A 19,210-nucleotide genomic window follows, 5' to 3' on the forward strand; every position below is an offset into this window, starting at 1 on the left:
ATCAACAGGAGAATGGTGAGTGAATTCAATTCCATTTGGAAAGCCCCAGCTCCACCCAAAGTGATTACAACATCGTGGAAAGTTTTCAAAGGCAAAATGGCTACATGTGATAATCTCTTGAAACGAAAGGTGGCTATTCAACAACAGGACGCTCTCTGTGTTTTTTGTAAGTCGACGATGGAGACGATTGAACATATTTTCTTTGGATGTCAAAAGACCTTGGAGCTGTGGAATGCGACGCTTTCATGGATTGGCAAACAAACGGCTTGGCAATGCAAGGTGATCGATCATTTTAATGCTTTCACTAACCTTGGAAACAAGAAAGATAAAAGGTTTTTGATCGGTGTTTGGGTGGGACTGATTTGGTGTATTTGGAAGACGAGAAACGAATGCAAATTTCAGCAAGGAGTCTGGAATACTAAAAGAATTGAAGCGGAACTTAAAGCGAGAGTGTGGAGCTGGATGACGATTAACAAAGTGCAGAAAGTTACTGAGGATTTCAGGAGATGGTTCGAAGCCGCGCTGTGAGGGAGTCCGGATGTCACCTTTTGTGAAGTGCTTGGTGGTTTTTGTGATTTCCTTGTAGCTTCGGCCCTTCTGATTCTGTTTTTTTTTTTTCTCTTTGTTTTCCCCATCTTTGGTACCGCTGGTACCGTCTTCAATGAAATTGTCACTCTTTTCTGCTCAAAAAAATATGGCGAAGGGTGATATACTCATTTGATTTAATTGTTTTAATTAAATGCGCACCCAAGGCTTGATTAGGTGTTTTTTTTTTTAGTCGATGGCTCGATTAGGTGTTAAGAGGCACTCTTGAAGATACAAACAAAGTATAGAAAACATAAGAGGGATCTGAGAAAATAATAAAAGTATTCTCACATTCTCTCAAAGACTTGTCTAGAAAACGCCAAATACTTATAGATCCTCCAATGAGCTAAAAGATGCGCATGAAAACTGATCCAAGAGCTTATTAAGATCAATAAGCACATTATTCAAGCATGAATATGGGATTTTGTTTAGTACAATCCAAGATAATAAAAATGTCTTACAACAGAATTTTGGGACCGCTCCACGGTTCACCTTAAAATAGATATATGCATGATTGTCCTCGTCTGTTCCTAGCATAAATGATTATACTTGCTACAGTACCACGCAAAAGGATGTTCATCTTAAAAAGGCTTAATCACCCTCTTCTACAGTGTGAATAGACAGATCTACCTAAAGTACATTTCTTACATTATAATATATCATTCATGTTCATGCACAAAATATGCAAAACCCTACTTTACTCATATTCTCTAAGTGTTCTCTGTGAAAACTCTCCAACCAACATTTGATTGCGTTACTAACTTAAGCATCGGAGTCTCTATCCGAAGAACTCCTTCAAGCCTGTTTTGTATCACTTTGTTAAAGCTTGAAGACACTTCAAAGGCAATCTACTTTAAATTCTTCCTTTGACTCACGTATTCACCTTCAATCCATCTTAATATATTCACATGAAAATCGTTGTAAATCTCAACTCGAATCTTACAGATATCTTGCTGAAGTGGCCCAAACATAAATTGGACTTTTAATGGAAATGTTCTTTTTGATGTTTAATATTAGTTTCAATAAAGATCGGTTGTTCATGGTTGCTGTGATTTAAATTATAAGATGAGATTATGTATTGAAACGAAGGGTCTTAGACGTCGCAAAACTGGCCTTTTTTTTCCTTTCTAATAGTGAAACTAATTTTTACGAATAGGAAAAGAAAAAAGAAAAAGGGGTAATTGCCTATAAATCTCTAACGTTTACACGGAATTGGCTTTTGCACCTATTTTTATTTTTATTCTTTTAAATACCTAACCTTTAGTTTTTGTCTCAAATTTGTCCGGCGACCGGTTTTTTCTTACGCCGGCGCCGGAAATGCCACTGTGGCAGCCGAAATTTATGAGGTGGCAGCCGGAATTGACACCTAAACATAGCTTTTACATGTGGCAAAAAAATAAAATAAAAAAATTTCCAAATCATCATCATCTTCTTCCTCAAACCCTTATCCCACCTCCCCCAACTCGCAGTCGCCTCCCCTGCCAGCACCACCGGCGCCGCCCCTTCGCCGCCCCCTTCCCTCCCCCAACCCGCCGCCGCCACCACCACCACCATCGGCGTCTGCATCATCAAAAATTTGAAACCCTATTCCCAAACTCATTTCTCCTTCTCTTTTCCTCCAAACTTATTTCACACTCATTTCCACTTTGTGTGAAATAAGTTTGGGGGGGAGGGGGAAGATGGATTAGTTGTCTCGTCTATCTTTTGCTTTGTTTGTTTTTGTTGTTTTGGTTTTTGTTGCTTTGAATAATTGAAGGATTGAGAGTTGTTGTGTTGGTTCGTTTTCTTATTTTTTTTTATTTTTTTGTTTTGATGGGATAATTGTATCAAACTTTGTGATGTTGATTGAATGTCATTGGGCTTATGATATGAATTGTTTCTTGGAAAAATTATGTGTATCACTTGTGGATTATGCATGAAAAGTTTGAACTTGTGACAAGTGAGTTAAATGTTTTGCCTCTAAGAACTTGGAAATGAGCTTGTAAGATTTGAGTCATTGATTGTCATATTATCACAATCTCATTTCATTCTTGAGTGTAAATCAATTGAACATGTTCGTTAATCTCTAGAACTTGCCATAAGTCCTCTCTCAAAAAGGAAAGTAGATGTGTTATGGATGTTGAGATGATTGAAGACCATCTTTGCTAACCCTTAACCCAAGTCATGTCCAAATTCTCATATGATCCTAGTTTACCCACTTGTGTGCCTTATAGCCTTTCTTTGAATGAACCAATGCTAAGGGGTAGAACATGTATTACTAGGGGTTACTTTGATGTAAAATGGTTGGAAAAGATTGAAAATATTTATCTACTTTGATTGAGTGAAAATCACTAATCCCCTATGAGATCCAAAAGAAAAAAAGAAGAAAAATAAAAGTTGAATAAAGAGCATAAAAGGGAGTGATTTACCTTTTGAATCATAATCATGATAAGTATCACTAAAAGTGAAAAGAAGAAATGTGGGGATTTTGGTTTTTGATTGATAAGAGAAATGGTGAATTTGACTTGTTCATTGTGATTGTTAGATTGTTCATTATTTGTAGCACATTGAAGCATAGAGAGTTAGGACAAATGGCAAGCCTATGGTAGATTGCATGCATTGTTTCAATTTGAGTGCAAACACGTCCATTCTAAACACTTGAGAGTTGAGTGCACCATTGAAACATTCACCTTGTGAGGATTCAAGCTTGGATGCTATAGTGTTGAACTCACTATCACTTGTGACTTCTTAGAATGCATTTTACTTGTGATACACTTTTGAAAGATTTTTGAAATTGTTGAAGCCCTTGAAATCACACCAATTCATGCTCACATGTTTGTTTACTTTATTTCTCTTCTCTTCGTCGTTTGGGGACTAACAACACTTTAATTTTGGAGGGTGAATTCACCGTAGATCTTCATGATCTAACTAAATGGTCCATAATTTATATTTTAAAATGAGCTTTTATTTTAGCCAATCTCTTTTTTTGAAAGGAATTTTAGCCAATCTCTTATGTGCACATATATACACTATATAGAGAGTGGTTATTATAAAACCACACTTATTGTAACACCCGGTATTTTTACTACAGTAAATATATTATTAATATTAATAAATTAGATTACACATTATAGAGATAAGCTAAAGTTTTAATTTATATTACGAGCCCAAATACTTTTCCTATTCAACTAGAAAACAACCCAATAATTATTTATTTGGGCCAAGAGTAAGAAGGAAAGGATGAGGAAGCCCAAGCCCAATTCCTTAGTAAATCAGTTAGCTTCTAATTAGAGTTAATTTATCAATTAGATAGATAGATTCATTAAGCCAAATTAGCTACTGGAAGAACACGTATCCCTCAACTTTCCACGCAGCTTTTCATAAACCGACTCCAAACCATTAAAAAATCTCTCCTCAGGATTAATTTGACCATTTTTCCTCATTCTGCAAGATCTTAAATACACCGGCAAAATACAATCCCAAATCCGACTCAACCACGATCATTTACAATTCCCAGCAGTTATAGCAGCATCAAGCAAAGCAGGTAGTTTTCTTGTATACAATTCAATCAATTCCTTGTGTATAAAAGGAACAATCAAGAGCAGCAGAAAAGACATAGCTACACATAAGCACAGTAACGATACAGTATTGTTTCCTCACCATCAAAATCTCAGTTTTACAAGAAGCAATAAAGGAAAATAGGTTTATAACATATAAAAATTGGATCTTGAGCAGTAGATGAACTGGAGATCCCTTGAATCATCGACTCCTGAAATGGAAAATAGTTTGAGACTTATTAGTTCGAGGAAGTAAAAATCTGAGAATTAGATGGATAAAAGGGAAAGAAGAACAGGGACGGTAGCAGCGGCAGCCTCGAGCCACCACGGCGGGGCGCAGCTGATGGCGATGACCGCCGGTGCTGCCCGCGCTACGGCGGCCCACGGTGGCTGGCAAATAGAGACAGAGATACAGAGACATAGAGATAGAGGAGAGAGACTGAGAGGGAGGGAGGATATAGAGAGAAGAAGAGAGATAGGGGACTTACCTGAGGCAGGGAGAACGACGGAGGAGCGGAAATCCGACGACCTGGGGCGGCGGCGACGTTATTCGCCGGGATTCTCCAGAGGAGTAAAATTGATGGGGGAGATTGAAAACCCTAGGTTGAATTGATTTTAGAATTTGGGAATTAAATGTAGGAAGGAGAGGGAAGAAAGCGGAAGGGGAGAAGATGCGTCAGCCTCGCCGCGCCGGAAGCGGCGCGAGCCGGCGACGCTCGCCGGAGAAGGGGGGAGAGAGCGGCGGCCGAGAGAGGGAGCGAAGAGAGGGAGAGATGTCTGCGTGGGGAAGAAATAGAAAACAGAGAGAGATTAACTTGTTTTATGTTTTAAAGAAGGTTATTAATTTTAATTTATTTAAATCTGAAATTGGTTAATTGGGCTCCAACTAGTAATTGGGTTTAAGCTGGTACTTGGGCCTATTAATCTCAATGGGATTAGTAATAATAAATTGTGTTGGGCTTTGGGAGTACATATGATGATAGAATTAATTTGTTAAGTTGGGCCATTAATTATTTGATTGAACTCAATAGTATTTTAATTTAAGCTTAATAAGCTTAAATGAAGGATTATTAGCTAATAATTAGTTTGATTTATTAAATTGGCTTAAACATGTAGAATTATTTTAGTTCATTAAGATTAATTTATACATAAATCATATGTGTTTATGTATAAATTAGACAATATATATATATATATATATAGGGAGAGGTTCAAATAAGAACCACTAAATAAAATTAGAACGAAGAACCATTTTAAGCCATTCGATCATCAAGATCTACGGTGGATGCATCATCTTGGTGGATGAATGCAGATCCTGGGTTCGAATCCTGAAGGGAGCAAAATTTTTATTATTTTCGGATGCATTAAATTTAATAGCGAATGCATTAATTTATATAGGAGATGCATTAATTTTAATGGTTCTTATGTTCTCACGATAAGTGTGGTTCTCATTATAACCACACCCTATATATATATATATATATATATATATATATATTATTTCCAGTTGATAGCTACTTATTAAATTAGAGCGAGTGGAGTTATGATTAACGTCATAATTACGATTATCGTAGTTTAAGTTTTGGTTTAGATAATATGTTGGTATTTATTGATAAGTTCACCAGGTAGCAACCAGTCATCATTTCATAAGTTCCAATAGAACTATCACCTTAAAACCAACATAAGTATTCTCTAAATAAATTTCATATCATGTTCTCATTATTTATTAGTCAGTATTTATACTGAAGGTCAATTACAAGGGAAAAGAAGTAAAGCATTAGTTCAGAGTTACTTGTGTCGTCAGACCACGATCAGGTGGGCTTTCTAAACTCAAAATCTGAAGTGCACACTATTTCATGATGTTTACATGAATGAAGTTATATTAAAGTTATTGACTTGCCAAAATTTTATGAGCATGTATGATACCTATCTGGCACCAGAAGTTAATCGAATTCGGATCCTGTTCTATCCAGATGTTAGACAGGATTAGTGTACACAAGGGACCGTGAGCCGATTTAGCATATCGGCCGGCCTAGGACCGTGAGCCGGTTTAACGTATCAGCCGGTCTAGGACCGTGAGCCGGTTTAGCGTATCGGCCGGTCAGTGACCGTAGAAGGTGGCCACCTTCTCGGCACACAGTTATCATTGCAGATATGGTAGAGTACAAAGAAGTATGTCTGCAGACGTATATGATGTTATGATGATATATATATATATAGAAGTTTTACAGTTTTGGCGTGCACAGGTTATTTAAATAAAACTCATGTGTGATGCTTGAGATGGCAAGTTCAATATATAGCTCTAAGAGCAAGTTTTAAAGTTATTTCGGCATGTGACCATTGAGTACCTTTTTAGTACTCAGTCCTGCATATGTTTTCTAAATGTGCAGGTTAAGCTGTGATGCAGATGGATGTCAGCAGAGCAAAGCTTTTGATATATATAAGTACCCAATTAGGCTCAGGATTCCATGTCTTCATACATGTAATCCACTTAAGCTATTCCGCTGCAACGCTTAGTGCGTTTTACTTTATTGATGTGTTGCAAAGATTTCAAACTAATAGCTTACAGAATTATGTCACTTGATACTTAGACAACTTGTCGTTATGTATTGTGAGTTGTCTGCTTTTGAGTTTTAGAAAAGATTGTTTATGATTACCAAATATTTTGGTAAATTATTGTTTAAGTAGGTTAGTGATTTTTCTATTTTCTTTTTCATTTTCTTATTTTGTTTTCAGTCACACTTTTTCCCGACTTAACTATTCACTAGCTTAGGTCGGGTTGTGACAAAGTGGTATCAGAGCAGGTTGTTTGCTCTGAGCCTAATTATTCTATTTGAGTCTAGTCTAAATTTGAATCATTGGACTAGCATAAAGAATTTAATATAAGCCCTGCTCTCCATCTCATCCAGCTTAGCCAGGTATGGATTTTCAGCGTTTTAAAGTATCAATTTACAGTTTTGGAAGAGTTAGAGTTATTAATATCGCAACTTTGTAAGAAAGTTATTAATATTGCAATTTTGCAAGAAACTAGTATTTGGAGAAGTTTACATGTTTTCAAGTGAGTGAACTTGAACATGAGCTATTTATAAGTACCCTCTGCCTACATGAACTTTTGAAATGGATAAAAGGGTTGTTATATTTTAATACTTGTATCTTGATATGTGGGGGATTTTCATTTGTTGTATAGCAATGAAAATCTTTGAGATGATGGTGTGTACGTATATCTATACATTGGATGGATGTAGATATAGATAGTTTGATGATATAGTAGTGAGTTATGTCAGTGGCACTATAACCTAGTACTAGTAAGTGACGTTATACAGTTAGTGCATCACAATTAGTACTAAGAGCTTTTTTGCAACGTATATTCCCATCTTTTGTATGAGAACTCGTTGAGGCAAATTTTCCCATGATATGAAATGATCAAAGTGGTCATTTACTAGGCCGTTGAGCTTTAATTGCTTAGATGGTTTAATTTTTGGGCATTAGTTTTATAACTTAGTTGATTTATAGCTAATTAGCAGTGATTGCTCTACTGATGGGATGAAAGCTCAATTTTGAGAATTTTGTGTATTTACTCGGCATGATGTCTCAAAGAAGCAATGGAAATCTGCCATCCGCCATGCGAATAAATTAGTAGTGTATTTATAGTACTTCTTCCGTCCATAAAGAGTGTGTGGTTGAGTAGAGGGCACATGTCTCAATAAAATAGTTGAAAATTATGATTTTAGTGTTGAAGGGTCCCACAAAGAGTAATATTGGGTCCACCAAATTATAAAAGTAAAATGTGGGTATTTATAAATATTGAGTGTGAATGGAATTTAACGTATAAAATGAGTTTTTGAAAAAAAAACACAATTTTTATAGACGAACGAAAATAGTAATAAATTCATAATTTTTATCGACAATGGGAGTATAAGAATTCAAAATTAAATGAGTCATCGTGAAAATCAAAAGACGAGATCAAGTAAAAGTTTAAGAGACAAACCTTAAAAGAATTTATTTGGTCAATCCATGGGTCAATCAATTTAAACACTTTTTCCTTTTCAGATTTTAATTTAATACTCCCTCCGTCCCGATCAAGACGATACATTTATTTTTCGGCACGAAATTTAAGGAGTTGTAGATTAGTGTTTTAAGTGTAACTAGTATTACCAGTTGCACTTATATTAATATGAGTAAAATACTATAGTATATATTTTGATTATGTGTGCATTTATCATACTGAGATTGTACCTAAAAATCAGCATTCAACATAATATGCTATTCGTACATAGCAGATGAAGGTTAAAATCCAAAAATAAGCATTCAACATAATATGTTGCAGGAGTGGGAAAATATCGGCAATGGTGAAAATTCTTAGTCAATAATATCCTCAAATCAAGAGAAGTCATACTCAAAGATACAAAGAGATAAGAAATAAATTGATAAATCCTACAATATTTAGTGGTCTTCTAGCTAGAACCCTTGAGTGCTCTATCTTCAAGTGTAACGCCTCGAAATTTTAGAAGCTATTTAATTTTTTTTAAAACATTTTCATATTATTTATTTATTTGTTTATATTTATTTATGTCTCGTAAGTCGCTAGCATTGTTGCATGAATTATGAGCATATATTTCATCAATGATGCATTGTAATAAAGTTTAAGCCATATATTTTCTTCCTTTGTCCCAAAAATCATCTTTTTATGAACCCATTTTTATATTTTGTTAGTGAGTCCACAGTATTTTATTTAACCCATTTAAAAATCCAAAAGATTGGTCAACAAGAAAATAGAGGAAAACTCTATCCACTAAACTAATTAAGTTCACTATACATGTATATTGGTATACAAGATTATTTATATTTAGTTATTATATATATTACTATTTTTTTTTTTATAATTTCGGCTAGGCTCCTGAGGGTATTGATGAAGATGATGCAGTGTTGCACAATAGTGAAAGATGATGCAGTGTTGGGTGATAAGCTTAAGAAAAGAAGTTAAAAAGTGTTGGAAATGAAAAGAAAATCTGATAAAAAGTAATCAGAACGTGTTTGGGTGTCATAGAAGCAGGCTGCGCATGTTAGATCTCATCGGGTAGCTTTATAGGGTGCCAAAGCCTGCTTCAGGTCTTCATCGAAACCCCTCTATGTCGAGGTCTTGCGTACAAGGTTTCTTCCACGGTCTTCCCATTTTGCCTCGTTCTCTCTCATCCTACCTCCGATTCACTCACCGTTTTTTTCTATGGTTTCGTATCGAGCTTCTCTTCAGTGTCATATGATACTTTGGCTCCAAATTGGCTTTGATTATCCTGCATTTTGAATGAAACATGCACCCAAGCATAACACCTCGTAACATCAACACTTGTGCAAATAAAACTCTTAACAAACATGATTCTCTGTGAATAAATGGCATCAAAAGCACACCTTAAAAGCATTGAAAAAACGTGTTTGTGAAAACACAGAAAAATGAGAGCGGTCCTTGTCATATGATGTTAATAACTAATGCACAAAAATACCAAAAACCAGTTTACCACCCAGAAAACATGTTCTCGTGACCTTGGAATTTAATATACTAGATAAGTTGTTTTCCAAAAGGGATGTTATGGATGTAAATGTCCTATTATTTCAGGGCCAAAATCCAGATTACTAAAGCGGGAGAAGGAATGAATTAAATGGTTGGTCCCAAGCAATAAGTGCTTCACAAAAGTATTGCCCAACCTCAATCTGCATTTGTCATAATAGGTTGTACAATCTTCAATTCTGGTCGACTAGGTTGCAGCTTCAAATCAACCAGCACAGCAAAAAAGGGCTTCTTTAGCCTTCATTCCATATTTGGTATGAACTTCGACAAAATGTCGTAGAAGCCAAAGTGCCAAATAATAAGCCCAAGTTTGTGCTCTGTTTTCGTGTCTGTTTTAGGTCTAGATCGAGTCGTTTCCTTTTATTTTGTGTTGTTTGGTCGCCTGGGAGGGCGTAGTTCTTTGGCAGGGCCCGTTTATGGGCAAAAGGTGCTTTAAGGGTCAGAACTGCTGTCACTTTTCGTGAAAGAGGCATGTGCCGAAAGCAAGAGGGATTCGGAGGCAAAACCATCCCTTATGCCCAGAAGTACCGCACGGAAGCTGACAGGCATGAGGAGGAGAACAGAGAAGGAAGTTAGAAGCACAACAGACGGACGAGGCAAGACCGTGGAGTAGGCGCTTGATATGGGCCGAAGGCGGCAGCATCCAAGAAGAAACCGATAAGGCTAAACCTCTGCCTTATCCGAAAGGAAAGAAATCTTCTAGATACTAGGTCTGAAAAGTCGATAGCATCTCCATGCCTTGCATGGATCCGGCCGCAACAACATGGGTTGGGCCTTTTGTTGCCCTAGTCGCGCCTATATATACCCGAGGATTATTCGAAGCCAAGGGTGTTGAAAAACCCGGCTGTTGTGCATTTTTAGTTACGAGCTCTGGAATTCAAGCTTGCCCAGGCTGTGGGCATAGTCATAGGTTACGTTGTTTATGTTCTTTGCGGCACTTTTGGCCGTAAGCACTCTTTTATTTCTTTAAGTATTTTCAGTTTAACTTTAATCATGTCTTTTGCTTTTGCTATTTACTTTATGTCTGGCTAGTTTTATATTCTGATTTGGGCAAGATGATCTAAGCATGAACACTTAACTCGAGAGGTCTAATTTGGGCATAGCAACTGTATGAGCATATTCCCGATACACTAGGTTTGATTCCAATAAGGTTGTAACAACTTGGTTAATTAATTGATCACTAGTTAACTAGGGAGTTTTGGCCACAAGTAAACTTTGGGCAAAGGCGAGACGCCATCGACCTCCAAAATAGTACAACGAGTGTTGGAGCCGTGACTGCGGTGAAATATCTGCGTAAGAGTCAAGTGGGTCTATCTAATTCTTAAGGCATTCTGGGCAAAGCACAACTAGCGATAGGCCATCGTAGAGAGCGTAGATATTGCCCGGGGTAGTTGATTTTCATTAGTGGAAGCTTCTAAGGGATCATAAACTGAAAGGATAGATTGGGCAGGGAGTTTTTTGCGTGCGTGACGAGTAACAATAGGGGCGCAACAATTCTTATGCCTATAACCACTGGTATGCGAGTATAGTAATTTATCTTTGCACCAATGATCGAGTGCCTAGTTCATGTTTAGTGATTCGAACCCAAGTCAGGATTGTTTTGTTATTTGATTAATCTACCTTTGTTATTTTAGTTTAGTTGGAAACCCTGTTCTGCCCATAAACACGTTGTGGTCAGAACCCGTCAGAATACAAGCCCTTTTTAGTAACACCCTTGCAGGAGGAGTTATTGCTCAGTTCCCTGTGGATTCGACTATGGACTTACCACTAGCTAGTCTAGTTGTGGGCACAAGATATTTTATTTGCACGAAGCTCAAACGACGGCTTCGTCACCAAACCATTCAGATAACAGCCTTGAGGCGCTTCACTTTGACAATGACACCCCTACCCAGAAGCATCAACCACAACATGATATTTTAATCTCATACAACCTTATGACCTCGAACATCAGCTGTAACGGGACTACAAATAATGAGAATCAATAAAACTAAAATTATACTGCTATTAAAACAACCCTCAGATTTTGTATTCTTTGATTCTTTTCATCAACTACACTACCTTGGCACATCAACAATAATATACCCTGATCAAGAAAAGCAGCAAGTAACTTTCAGTCACAAGTGATATAACTTACCTTTCATGCATAGAATGATATAGCCTAACTTTCTATTCGAGATGACACTCACTCAAGTGTATAATATAAGCAACCAAATTCCATTTCAAATCAATATTTTTTTTTTTTGAAATAGAAATTTTATTAAAAAGAAAAAGAAAAAAGAGAGACCAGATACATAAGGAAACAAGCAAAAGCACCCGCAAGAAAACCCCGGGTAACCAAAAAAGAAACCAAGACTTAAGAAAACATTTTAAGCGGGTCGTCCTCGTCTAAAACATCGTCCTCTTCATCGTCCAACCAATCGCCCCATTTTTTCTTCATTTTTGAAGAGGCCACAACCGACATAGCATAGGCTGCATCGGTAGAGTTAGATGAGTTGATCACAAAGTTTTGCAGTATCTGTCCTCCAGACTGAGCATTCTTTATTTTATTCAGGAACTCCACAGGCGAAGAAGTGTCAAGACCTGGGCCATGCATGTCATCACTGCGTGCTGAGTTTTGGAAATCCGAAGACATGCCATTGATTATGATACGACGGAGCCTGTGCTTAATAGAAGAATCAGACACTCTCCCCTTCTTGGTGATAGCCCCTTTCGGACGCCCTCGTGTACGAGAAATGGGTCCTGTTGTCCCAGTCAAAGATAGCACAGCGTTGTTGTCAGTCATAACAGCAAGTGGCTGAACAACCAGAGGTGCAGAAGTCCTCTCGTGTTCCTGTTCAACTATCTCAGTTTGGCTCTTTTCATCATCTGACCCAGGCTTTTCCATACCCTGACTGTCCTGAGGGATGCAAGCATCTGAAGCTCGGCCTCCATCAGAAGGTGGCGTGTCCATGTTATCATCACCAACAAGTCTCTGTTCATCTTGCAACTCTAGAGAAACTAACACAGCAAAGGGATTGGATGAGGTAGGATCTGAAGAAGAGTTAAGTTTCTGTCCAACCTCAGCAAAAGCTTGTCCAGCCCTTGCTGGAGATTCATGACTTCCGGTGGAGGGACGAGGATCAACCCTGTGGTCATCAACCTTGTATTGACCATGTACCCGGCCCTGATGTTCCGTAAAGACCTCCTCGATCGTGGTCGTTTTACTCCTTCTGCATTGGTTAGCAGTATGTCCCACAACATTGCAAACGGAGCAGTAATAAGGCAAATTCTCATATCGAAACTTGACAGTAAATTCAATGTCGCCACACTTAATATCTAAAGCCTCAGGAATATCAGCCGAAACATCTAACTCAACAAGAATTCTAGCAAAGTGACCCACATGAGCCTGTGCAGACTGGCCATCAATCAAGATAGGCGTACCCCACTTCTCGTGCGACCCCGGAAAGAACCTCTGGGTGCCAATATTCATGCGGCAAGTTAAATATTCTAATCCATACCTGAACAAGGGTAGAAGGCGTTTTGTAGGGATCAAAATTCGGCACCCAGGCCTGGAGATGTAGTATACCTAAGCGTAGACGCCAAGTCGTTTTAATGAAAGCCGCTGCCTTATCCTCGTCGGTTGTGAAATTAAAAGTGAAGAAACCTTTTCCGAGAGGATGAATCGACCAACCAGCAGACGGTTTCCAAAGCTGCTGAAGTTCCTCCCAAAGATCCGCTGCAAACCGAGGTGAATCACCTTTGCGGAGGATCAGTCGGCCGTGAACCGCATGAGCGAAACGCCGGACTTGTCGTTGGTGGAAAGAAGGGTCCAAAACAAGGCAACGCTTGAGATCCACCAATTCCGGCCTGAGGATTGTATAGTCATGAGCGGGGACGTCCCTAGGTTTGGAAACTTGCTCGGTCGGACTGCCATCCCTAGACTTCAGCTTATCTGCAAAAGAGGCATTCGGCTGAGGAGGAGGCGACACCTTCGGAGCAGACGGGGGGGCCATCGTAGGGTTTGGTAGAGTAGCAACACCCGAATTTCGCTCTAGAGAAGCGGTCTCGGAGTGCTCTCCTACAACGAAGGAGGAACGAGGAGTATTTGAGAGAAAATTTGTAGAGACGACCGGCAGATTGAGCGCACCTCTGTCGCCCGTTGAACTTAGTCCACCGGAAGCCAAAGACAGCGGCGGGAACCAACCAACGCTCGAGGGGCCATTGCCGCCGTTTGACGCCATCGGACGGAATTCAGCGGCTCGCCGAGGTCGCCGTTTGCAGCCCTCCTACAAATAATTTGGCGCCTCCGCCAAGGCCACGATTCGCACACAATCGACCTGCCGCCGCTGCTGCCTCCGTCTCAGTCGCCAATCGGTCCAGATTCCGCCGTGAAAGAAGACAGATCGGGCTAGAGAGAGAGGTCGCGAGGAAGACAGATCGGTGGGGCAAGTTCCGGGCCGTCGGCTGTTGGGCGAGGCGGCGAGGTGAGAGCCCACTCGCAGCAGCGGGAGACGTCAGCGGAAGCCACTCAGCGTCGATCTTCTCGCTGATGAGTCGACCTGCTCGATGAAAGCCTTCTCGATTTCCAGAAACGTGCAGACAGCAGCCGGAACGTGCCGGAATCGTGCTGGTGCTTCTCGGAGGAGAAGGAGTCCGGTGGCTGGGAGCGCGAGGCTCAGATCCGCGGCCACTTTTCTGTGGCGGGTGAAAGGGGATCTGTCGAGAAGTTTGAGAGCGAGAGCCGGAGAAAAGATGAGCGAGAATCTGATCCCCACAATACAATTGAGATGGCAGGGCAGGGCGGGAGTGGAGGCGGCGGCGATGAAGATCGGACGGGAAGCGCGTGGTGGGGAGTCCCGTCGCGTTGGGTCATCCGCCGGTCATCGCTCGAGCAGATCGAGCTTCAGCTTGGAGACGCCGGACGTCTGGTGCATAAGGGGTGAGACGCGTATCTCCGGCGATTCTGCCGAGGAGAATTTCAAGTCAAAGTTTACTGTTCATCTCTCCGTCATTGCCTATTCTTCTTTTTTCCGAATCATTTCAAATCAATATATTCACAAAGTAACTATGAAAAGATCTGGCACTAAGGTTGTTCAATATCTTTTGCACAATGTTGGGGCAGATAAGTCGATTACAATGTAAAAAAAGGTAAACAATACCAACAGAATGATTATAAGAAGATTTTCTGTTTTCTTTCAACTTCTCATCATCTGCCTGAGCAACTTGACTAGCCTCTGAATTCAATTGACCTTCACTTCCTACCCAATTTCTATAGCTGCAAACAGAAAAGTGCATAAAATATTTTGTATAAGATATCTAATTGAAAAAATTAACCAAAGAAAACATTAACAAACCTCGGCCAAGAATAGGACATCCATATTGTTTATGTGAGGATAATACCGCCTCGCCTTCTTCATGTCATCGTGAATTTTTTTTTCCCCGTATGAGGTGAATCTAAAAAATAAAAAATAAAAATGTTACATCATTAGATCATAAGTTCATAACCTTTGAACAACTATAATGTTAAACATACCATGGATTGCCAGCATTCACGTTTTTGGGTACATCCACGAGTTTCACGTTCCTATTATTCAACGCATGATCAACTATAGCTTCATTATGTAAATTCCAAAAGTTTGAAAGTAGAAACTACGGCTCTATAAATTTAATAAGAAATTACTGACGTAACAAACCTCATCAATGAATAAGGAAAGTGTGCAATACACTACGTATCCTTTAGGTTTGAGCATGTCTATAGCTGCCAATAGCATTTCCTGCAAAGAAGAAATATAGAAACAAATTTAAAAAGAAACATGATACTTAAAGAATGCACTTAAGTTTCTAAAAGTGTTGAAAAAATGAAAAAAAATAATATAATATTACCTTTTGGACTTTTACATTCTTTTGTATATTTCTTTCAGCTTTTGTTTCAGTCATTTTAAGAACACCCGAACCCCAACGCTGCAGCAAGTATAACCAATCACATTAGAACCAAAAAAACCAAATTTATTTTTGAAATTCAAAATAAAAGTGTTTTCATACCTGCTCAGTTGATGGAGCACATAGCATAACCTTATCAAAGTTCTTCTCCACTCCGCTTAGTTGCTACAATTGATGTAAAAAAATAAAAAAATTCTTATGGAGGAGCAAAAAGAGGAAAATTTCTTATATTACTCTTCAACTGTAAGTGTTCTTCACCCTCATCCGCTTTAGCTTCTTAACAAATGCTCTACTAGATAACTCATCCTTCACACTTTCAATAATGGTACCTTTCAAAAGGCATTGACAAGTTAAAATTGAAAGGAATTTTCATCCAAAAACAGTAGTAGTATAGAAAATATAAATAACATTAACAACTTAAATTAAATTAAATCTATTTCTCACCGATGTTTTTCATAAGCAAAGCAATGTAGAAAGTTCCATCACCAGTAAATGCCCTACAGAAGCAGAAGTCAAGTGATCACATAGAAAAACATACAAGACAAACATATATATACATATTATAAACAATTTATAAAAATAGAATCCAAATTATTAATATCGGTGATCTTCCTCCCTTAGTTAAACGATATTGCACTATAAAAAAAGATACTTACCTCAAATTACAAATTCTCTCATTTTCTTATGGTTCAAGGGTCATTACTGGGAGAAACATGCAGGATGACTTTAGAATCTGCGAGTAAAATTAAGATTAATAAATACCATTCATTCGTAGATAAGTTTTGGTATTTTGTATGTCTACCGTAAAATGGCCTTCTTTATATGACGAAAGTCTACGAAGGTCCTTTTTCTCCGCATCGATAACAAGAACACCCTGCAGTATACACAATGTTATATTAATATATATTTTAAGTATGAAAATGTTTAACTTACATCACACCACAATATGTGCTTGCCTTGACATCTTTGTCCATAAAATCAGCAACCACGTCATCAATTTGATCCTGATCCACCAAAGTATAGAATATTAAATATATATATATATATATATATATATATTCACAATCAATCAAAGACATTAAGATTATAGGCGAAATAGTGAAAGAAAGAATATACCTTCCAATGGTGAGTTTAAAATTATTTAAGGCTACTATCTTAAGGCGATTTACAAAAGTAGGCCAATATTTTTTGAACTTGCAAAAATAGGCCAATAATTTTAAATTTCAGCATTCTTGAGCCACATATGAATCCAATCAGGTTTTTTGAGCCACATTTTGACCAAAAAATGTGGCCTATAAATGCCGAATTGGGCCGACATGTGGCCCAAAAATTCTAAAAATTAAAATAATTGGCCTATTTTTGCAAACTGCCCTAAGATAGTGGACTTAAATAATTTTAAACTCTCCAATGGTTGATGCAGATGCATGTATGTGACATATTAGAAATTTTACCCAACATAGTCACAGTTTGCTCAGCACCCAACCAACTAAATCAAAATTGAAAATTTCTGAATTGAGCACCATATGTATCTAGACAAAACAATATAAAATGAAATAAAAGGAAAACATAATAAAGAACTTCCACTAATTTTTTAAACGCGCACTTGGGGGGTCTTCTTGCGAAAGCAAGTGTCCGCTACGTACTGATCAACAAAATCTTGACGTAGACTTTTGTTATCAAACGTGTACAGCTCTGAATTGTTCAATATAGAAGCAACTGCACAAGGTTTACGAAAAATAACAATTACAAAAAGCCCACAAAGTTGAGAAAATAAGTCAAGAAACATACTCTCATCCGTTCTTTTCTGCAGCTTCGGGATTAAATCTTCTACGGAAAGACGCAATTCTTGTTCGAGTTCCTATTGTCGTAGAGAAATACATTAAAGAACGACTTTCATTCAATAAAATTTTATAATTACAAACTTTAATCATAAAGTAGATTGTTTATGAATATACCTTCTTGGTTGGTAATATATATCCCTTGAAATCTACTTCTGGTTCCTCTAATGAACAAAAAGAATTAATTGAAACGAAGACAACATATGATAAATAGTTAAGAGATAAGATTGGAGATTAGATTACCTTCGTCATCTTGCTGATCACCACTTTCAAAACTCAAATCTAATTCTTGAACCTCTAATGAACAAAAAGAATTAATTGAAATGAAGATAACATATGATCATCTTGTTGATCAGTCCTTTCAAAACTCAAATCTGGATCCTCTAATGAACAAAAAGAATTAATTGAAACAAAGTTAACATATGATAAATAGTTACTCCCTACGTCTGCCAAGATTATGTCACAATTACTATATCGGGCGTCCGCCAAGATTATGTCACTTTCCTTTTATGGCAATGGTCCCACCATTCTCTTTAATATTTTATCCTTACTAACACTCTTTATTTACAAAAAAAAAATCACTCAAAATTCAATCTCAACCCCTCATCTCATAAAGTGGTGGGACTCTTTCTCCACTACATCAAAATCATCATCAATTTTATTAAATCTCGTGCCCAAGCAAATTGCCATAATCTTGGCGGACGGAGGGAGTAAGAGATAGGATTAGAGTTTAGATTACCTTCGTCATCTTGCTGATCAGCCCTTTCAAATTCTGGATCCTCTAATGAACAAAAAGAATTACTTGAAACGAAGATAGCATATAATAAATAGTTAAGATATAGGATTAGAGTTTAGATTACCTTCGTCATCTTGTTGCTCAGTCCTTTCAACACTCAAATCTGGATCCTCTAATGAACAAAAAGAATTAATTGAAACGAAGATAACATATGATAAATAGTTAAGAGATAGGATTAGAGTTTAGATTACCTTCGTCATCTAGCTGATCAGCGCCCTTTCAAATTCTGGATCCTCTAACGAACAAAAAGAATTAATTGAAACGAAGATAGCATATGATAAATAGTTAAGATATAGGATTAGAGTTTAGATTACCTTCGTCATCTTGTTGCTCAGTCCTTTCAACACTCAAATCTGGATCCTCTAATGAACAAAAAGAATTAATTGAAACGAAGATAACATACGATAAATAGTTAAGAGATAGGATTAGAGTTTAGTTTACCTTCACTTTCATTTGAATCACTGTCCATACGCAGGGTAACACTTTCATTTGAATCATTGTTCGTATCGAATAGAATATATTCCTCATTCCCCTCTTTCGGCTACAAAAAAAAAATATACTAAACTTTTATTTTTGTTGTTTTGGTTTTATTTTGGTTTTTGTTGCTTTGAATTATTGAAGGATTGAGAGTTGTTGTGTTGGTTCGTTTTCTTTTTTCTTTTTTTTTCTTTTTTTGATGGGATAATTGTATCAAACTTTGTGATGTTGATTGAATGTCATTGGGCTTATGATATGAATTGTTTCTTGGAAAAATTGTGTGTATCACTTGTGGATTATGCATGAAAAGTTTGAACTTGTGACAAGTGAGCTAAATGTTTTGCCTCCAAGAACTTGGAAATGAGCTTGTAAGATTTGAGCCATTGATTGTCATATTATCACAATCTCATTTCATTCTTGAGTGTAAATCAATTGAACATGCTCGTTAATCTCTAGAACTTGCCATAAGTCCTCTCTCAAAAATGAAAGTAGATGT

At 37.6% G+C, this 19,210-nt stretch overlaps 1 protein-coding gene and 2 long non-coding RNA genes across 3 annotated transcripts; all 3 read right to left on the bottom strand.

Moving 5' to 3' along the window:
* Positions 1 to 4,095: 4,095 nt before the first annotated feature.
* On the bottom strand, positions 4,096 to 5,195 carry LOC130988294 (uncharacterized). The gene is made up of 2 exons (XR_009090042.1): positions 4,610 to 5,195; positions 4,096 to 4,333 (listed from the first exon to the last, which is right to left on the bottom strand). It is a non-coding gene; the product is annotated as an uncharacterized LOC130988294 (long non-coding RNA).
* Positions 5,196 to 15,405: 10,210 nt separating this feature from the next.
* Positions 15,406 to 15,770, bottom strand: LOC130988296 (uncharacterized). Its single transcript, XR_009090043.1, has 3 exons — positions 15,706 to 15,770; positions 15,547 to 15,624; positions 15,406 to 15,437 (listed from the first exon to the last, which is right to left on the bottom strand). It is a non-coding gene; the product is annotated as an uncharacterized LOC130988296 (long non-coding RNA).
* Positions 15,771 to 15,840: 70 nt separating this feature from the next.
* Positions 15,841 to 18,706, bottom strand: LOC130990418 (protein SQS1-like). Its single transcript, XM_057914653.1, has 11 exons — positions 18,679 to 18,706; positions 18,552 to 18,599; positions 18,302 to 18,349; positions 18,181 to 18,222; positions 17,685 to 17,738; positions 17,559 to 17,605; positions 17,392 to 17,461; positions 17,207 to 17,319; positions 16,537 to 16,607; positions 16,048 to 16,100; positions 15,841 to 15,932 (listed from the first exon to the last, which is right to left on the bottom strand). Exons 1-11 carry the CDS (start codon positions 18,704 to 18,706, stop codon positions 15,841 to 15,843), a joined length of 666 nt encoding a protein of 221 aa, XP_057770636.1.
* Between the last annotated feature and the right edge of the window lie 504 nt (positions 18,707 to 19,210).

Source organism: Salvia miltiorrhiza, chromosome 6, assembly GCF_028751815.1.
Source record: "Salvia miltiorrhiza cultivar Shanhuang (shh) chromosome 6, IMPLAD_Smil_shh, whole genome shotgun sequence".
NCBI lineage: Eukaryota > Viridiplantae > Streptophyta > Magnoliopsida > Lamiales > Lamiaceae > Salvia > Salvia miltiorrhiza.